The sequence below is a fragment of the Gossypium hirsutum genome, chromosome D06 (genome assembly GCF_007990345.1).
Source record: "Gossypium hirsutum isolate 1008001.06 chromosome D06, Gossypium_hirsutum_v2.1, whole genome shotgun sequence".
Taxonomy (NCBI): Eukaryota; Viridiplantae; Streptophyta; class Magnoliopsida; order Malvales; family Malvaceae; genus Gossypium; species Gossypium hirsutum.
The window spans coordinates 62204654-62207341 of NC_053442.1; the positions used below are offsets into that span (position 1 = coordinate 62204654).

The 2688-nt window shown below is 38.4% G+C and overlaps 1 protein-coding gene across 1 annotated transcript; it reads left to right on the top strand.

Moving 5' to 3' along the window:
* Positions 1 to 476: 476 nt before the first annotated feature.
* Positions 477 to 2378, top strand: LOC107941595 (polyphenol oxidase, chloroplastic; the record flags this gene model as incomplete). Its single annotated transcript, XM_016875161.2, has 1 exon — positions 477 to 2378. A coding segment is annotated over one exon (1794 nt), but the record flags the coding sequence as incomplete, so codon positions are not given.
* Positions 2379 to 2688: the final 310 nt, after the last annotated feature.

A 2688-nucleotide genomic window follows, 5' to 3' on the forward strand; every position in this document is an offset into this window, starting at 1 on the left:
TACAAAATGTGTAAGTGTATATACATATGTGTATAAAATTACGGAAATATGAAAAGTATATACATGTATACATATTTTAAAATTATTATACATGAAAATATATGTAAGTATGTATTAAAATATGTATATATGTAGGTATATAAAAATTATGAAGTATATAAAAAGATAAAAGTATGTATATATATACACATTTAAAAAAAACTTAAAAATATGTACATGTGTGTATTTTTAAAAAAGAGTATTGATGTGTATATATAAAAAATATAAAAAAAACATATGTATGAATATATACATAATTGTGAATATAAAAAGGGTACACGGTTATATACATATAGATATAGACATGCGTATGGATATTAAAATATATATATGAGTATATGAGTATAGATAGATTATGAAAATCTGCCCATGCAAGTATATATACATATATATATATATATTATAAGAGCCCCTATTTGATTTGATCGTTCAAACCGAGCTTGACTACGGATGATAAGCCAATTAAGTTATCGGCGAGGGAACAAGTGCAGCCAAGGCCAAGACCTGAAGGAGTACTACCACTAAAGAAGAAAAAGCCTTTCAACTTTAACTCCAAAAGAGTAGTGTCATGCAAAGCCAGCAATGGGAAACAAAACGATGCAGATCACACTTCTTTTCTCAATAGGTTCGATAGAAGGGACATCCTCCTTGGCCTTGGAGGAAGTCTCTACGGTGCAACCAGCCTTGTTAGAGACCCATTTGCATTGGCAGTCGTCCCAATCGAGCCTGACCTGTCCAGCTGTGGGGAATCAACCGTAGATGCCGGTACAACCTGCATGAATGTCCCTTGCTGCCCACCAAAGTTAAAAGATTCAAAGATCATAGACTTCGAACCACCTTTAGGTTGCAAGATCCGTTATCGGCCGGCAGCACATTTAGTTGATCGTGATTACCTGTATAAATTTGAATCGGCAATGGAGAGAATGAAAGCTCTCCCTGTGGATGATCCACGTAATTTCATGCAACAAGCCAATATTCATTGTGCCTATTGCAATGGGGCTTATAGTCAAGTGGGGTTCCCCGATCAAAAACTTGAAGTTCACTACTCGTGGCTTTTTTTCCCATTCCATAGGATGTTCGCAATGCCATTTTGGAACTGGGATTCTCCCTGTGGGATGACTATGCCTCAGATATATTTAGACCCTTACTCTCCATTGTACGATGAAAACCGCAATTTGGAGCATCAGCCGGACGTTTTGGTTAATCTTAATGACGGTAAATCTTTTGTAAAACCAAAAAAAAAGGATGATTTTTATGAATTAACAAAGAGGGAACAAATAAATAGTAATCTCTATGTGATGTATCAGCAAATGGTACGGTCCGCCAAGACCGCTTCTTGTTTCCATGGAGCGGCGTACCTTGGCGGTTGTGTATCCGAAACCGATATCGGTTGTACTCCCGAACCGAGAGGTGGTACCATTGAGAACGGTGCTCACATCGCCGTTCACAAGTTCGTTGGTGCCAAGAATCCACCTTATAACGAAGACATGGGGAATTTCTATTCTGCTGGTAGAGACCCTTTGTTCTACGCTCATCATGGCAATGTTGATCGAATGTGGAACATTTGGAAGACATTGCCAGGGAAGAAGCGACATGATTTCAACGAAAATGTTTGGCTCAATTCTTCGTTTCTTTTCTACGATGAGAATGCAAATATGGTTCGTGTTAAAGTTCGCGATTGCCTTGACTCTAAAACTTTGGGGTACGATTACCAAAGTGTTGATATTCCATGGCTTAGAAGCAAGCCAACACCTCGAAGGAGTCGTCCTGGTGTGGGGCGGGGTCAGGATCGGGGTCAGGATGTAGCAGCCAGACGAAAGAGTAAAAACCGCAGGGGTTTTCCTATAGTTTTAGACAAGGTGGCCGTGCGCATTGAGATTCCAAGGCCAAAGAAATCAAAGAAAAAAGATGATGAAGAAGTATTGGTTCTTCAAAACATACAGCTCGACAGAAATGACTCAGTGCAATTCGATGTCTCCATTAATGACGACGAAGACGACGACAACCCTTGCAAACCGGAAGATGCGGAGTTCGTGGGGAGCTTTTCGAATTTACCGCACGGAGATAATTGCCACTCCGAGACGATGCTTAGTACAAATCTGTATTTGCCATTATCAGAAGCGCTGGAGGATTTGAAGATTAATCCATTTGAAGATAGCATTGTGGTGACTTTGGTGCCTAAAGAAGGGGAAGTTTCGATTGGTAACATTAAGATCGACTACGTTTGTTGATTTGGGGGTGAATATTTTGCTTCATCCTTTGTGTTCTCGCTAGATCGGATTGATGGGGTTCATTAATTTGTTTCTTGCATGTGTCTCTTTTTTTTTTTAATAAAAATATCAAGCTAAATGAACAAAAGCAGCGGCAGCTTTATCTTGCTCAAGAAGATAATCAACTCCTAAACGCGCCTGATATTTTCTGCCTATCATCAATTCAATCACGAGATATTTTAGTTAACCGAGTAACAACTTGATTTCTTTAACTATCCAATACTTCTTGTACTGTAACATCTATTTAATTCGTCCAACCAAAACTAAATTTGATACCTCCAAATAGCCATCTTGAATAGCATTAAATGCTTCCAAGTAATCTGTTTAAATTAAAGCTTTGACATATCTTACAAGACTAACTCGTCCGAAATACTCTAGA